The following is a 3,098-nucleotide window of genomic DNA, read 5'->3' on the forward strand; positions in this document are numbered from 1 at the left end:
AGAGAATAAATTAGGAGTTGGGGATTAACAGATACATACTCATATATTAAAAACAGGTAACCAACAAGGACCTATTGTATAGCACAGCGACTTATGTCTAGTCCCTTGTGATGGAACATGATGGAGGATCATGCGAGAAAAAGAATGTATATATGTACGTGACTGGGTTACTTTGTTCTACAGTAGGAGATTGACAGAACACTCCAACCAACAACAATGGAAAAATAAAAATCATTGAAAACTAAACTGTGCTAATAAAAGCAATATTTTAGGGAGTTCCCTTTGTGTCTCTGTGGTTAACAAACCCAACTAGTGAAGTGGGAAGTTTAACTAAGAGACATAAGGCCCCTTGTCTGAAAAAGCAGCTGCGTGCCTTTTCAGTTCTGCTCGCCTCACACCATCCTTCTTGTAATTATGTAGCAGCTACGTGCCCTATGTCTAAGCCAGCAGCCCTGCTAATGCTGGTCAAGGATTGCTTACCAGGTTCGCTTCTGTCACCTCGCTTGCTCAGTTTCTTAAGCAGGAACACTATCTGCTCAGGGTCGGGGGAGGTCCAGGCTGCTGACATGGGAGAAACAAGACTCTGTATGGTATAAAAGTTGCTGAGAACAAAGGCGTGGTGCTCAGATTCTGGAGGTGACTCTTCTGAGCCTGCACCAGGGCTCAATGATCTTTGCTTCTTGGCATCTCCAAGTGCCATTTGTCTCCTTCCGCTGCCACGGTTCCTGCAGTTTCTGCAACACTAGGATACATGGGTGGGTGGGTTCAATCCCTGGCCTCGCTCAGTGGGTTAAGGATCCGGCGTTGCCTGAGCTGTGGTGTAGGTCCCGGACGCAGCTCCGATAGGGCATTGCCACGGCTGTGGTGAAGGCCGGCAGCTGCAGCTCCAATTTGACCCTCTCCCTGGGACCCTCCGTATACCATGGGTGCAACCCTAAAAAGCAAAAAGCAAAAAGCAAAGCAAAACAAAACAAGTTAACAGAACATACATGAAATGAACCTATATTTGTGATCTAGCTAACAGTGGGAGGTGAGTGGAGGTGATAACAGTGGAAGTCTAAGAAATGATTAAATGCTGCAGAGAACTGAATGTGCAACACGTATGTCTTATTAGTTGCGTGGGCACTGCTTAAAAGCTTAGCATATCTTTTAAGATGAACACACTGCGTGCTAGGTAGCAACAGTGACATTTTCTACCTACAGAGCCCTTTGGAAAAGGCTCAGGGCGAGTCCTCGGGGCCTGTGTCCAGCAGGGCCTGAAGGGTCCCTCACAGGGGGCTCTCCCAGTGCTTCCGAAGGTCAGACGTACGGTCTCCGCCTCAGAGTCACTTAGTGGAAAACAGCAAGAGTTTCCTAAGGGCTGCTTTGAATTCCTTGTTCCTCAGGGTGTAGATAAGGGGGTTGAGCGTCGGGGTCACAGTGGTGTACAGAACGGCCACAGCCTTGTCCAGCGGGCCAGCAGAGCCCAGGCCCGGCCGGATGTAGGTGTAGAGCACCGTGGAGTAGTACAAGGTGACCACCAGCAGGTGGGAGGAGCAGGTGGAGAAGGCCCTCCGCCTGCCCACAGCCGAGCGCATGCGCAGGACGCTGGCCACGATGCAGCTGTAGGACGCCAGCGTGAGCAGGAAGTTCATGCCCGAGAGGAACACATCCGCGGTGATGGTCATCACGTCGTTGACAAAGGTCGGGCTGCAGGACAGCAGCAGCACAGGCGGGATCTCGCAGAAGAAGTGCGCGATGAGGTTGGGGCCGCAGAAGGACAGACGCAGGACCAGGCCCGTGAGCAGGGCGGCGTTGAGCAGCCCCACGCCCCACACGAAGGCCGCCAGCGAGACGCAGACCCTCCCGCCCATCCGGGCACCGTAGTGCAGCGGCCGGCAGATGGCCAGGTAGCGGTCATAGGCCATGGCGGAGAAGAGCAGCAGCTCAGAGCTCAGCGACCAGGTGAAGAAGAAGAGCTGGCTGAGGCAGCCCCAGAACGAGATGGTGCTGTCGGCGGCCAGGCCCTGCAGGACCTTCGGCAGGATGGTTGAGGTGCAGATCATGTCCAGCACAGCCAGGTTGACCAGGAAGAAGTACATGGGGGTGTGGAGGGTGGGGCTCCAGCAGACGGCAGCAGTGATCAGCCCATTGCCCGCCAAGGCCACCACAAACAGAGCAAAGAAGAGGCCGAAGAGGGCAGCCTGGAGCCAGGGGTCCTGGGTGAAACTCTGCAGGATGAAGACACTCACCGCTGTCTGGTTCCCCAAGGCCATGCGCGGTAGCGGCTCAGGTCTGCTGGGCGCTGCAAACTTTACGCTTCCTGCTGCTCAGGGATAGGCGGCTTTTGTTTTCGACTGAAAAGTTAAAAGTGATCCGTTTCATGTAAGGAGCAGTCGCTTCTGGAAAGGAAACCAGAGACGCTAAAGTTCCCATTTACAGAGGAAGCCTTCCTGGCTCGTTTGAGGAAAAAGCTCCCTCCGTACTGTTTTCCGCAGCAGCTGCAGCCTTTCACAGTCCCACCAACAGGGCGGAAGGGTCCCCCTTTTCACCACATCCTCCCCAGGGCTTGTTACCGCGTGTCTCTCTGATAAGAGCCACTCTAGCAGGTGTGAGGCGGCATCTCCTCCTGGTTTGCTGTGCGTGTCCCCGGCGATGCGTGATGTTGAGCATCTTTTCATGTGCCTGTGGGCCATTGTATGTCTTCCTTGGAAAACTATCCAGTCAGAGGCTTTGCCCACTTTTAATTAGATAATTAGAAACATCAGTATGCTCTTCCTACTGCGTTTATGAGTCTTTATGCATTTTGGATATGGACGCCTTGTGGGATTATGGTTCACAAATATTTTCTCCCTCTCCATGGGTTGCCTTTTTTTTTCATTATATATATTTTTTCTTTTTTGGCCGCCCCACAGCGTATGGAGTTCCTGGGCCAGGGATCATATTTGTGCTGCAGTGGTGTCCTACACCCAGGTACAGCAACCCCAGGTCCTTAACCCACTGTGCCAGGCTGGGGATAAAACCTGTGTCCCAACGCTCCAGAGAGGCCACTGATCCTGTCGCGCCTCAGCGGCAGCTGCTGCCTTTTCACTTTGCCAATGGTTTCCTTTGCTCTGCAG

General features: G+C 52.9%; 1 protein-coding gene across 1 annotated transcript; it reads right to left on the reverse strand.

Annotated features, from left to right (window-relative positions):
- On the reverse strand, positions 935-2,663 carry LOC100627167 (olfactory receptor 13A1-like). The gene has a single exon (XM_005657513.2). The coding sequence runs from the start codon at positions 2,253-2,255 to the stop codon at positions 1,326-1,328; it is 930 nt and encodes a 309-aa protein (XP_005657570.1). The 5' UTR covers positions 2,256-2,663; the 3' UTR covers positions 935-1,325.

The sequence above is a fragment of the Sus scrofa genome, chromosome 14 (genome assembly GCF_000003025.6).
Source record: "Sus scrofa isolate TJ Tabasco breed Duroc chromosome 14, Sscrofa11.1, whole genome shotgun sequence".
NCBI lineage: Eukaryota > Metazoa > Chordata > Mammalia > Artiodactyla > Suidae > Sus > Sus scrofa.

What these genes read in the sequence shown, in the direction of transcription:
- LOC100627167 (XM_005657513.2), bottom strand. Translation starts at nt 2,255, where the DNA reads ATGGCCTTGGGGAACCAGACAGCGGTGAGTGTCTTCATCCTGCAGAGT.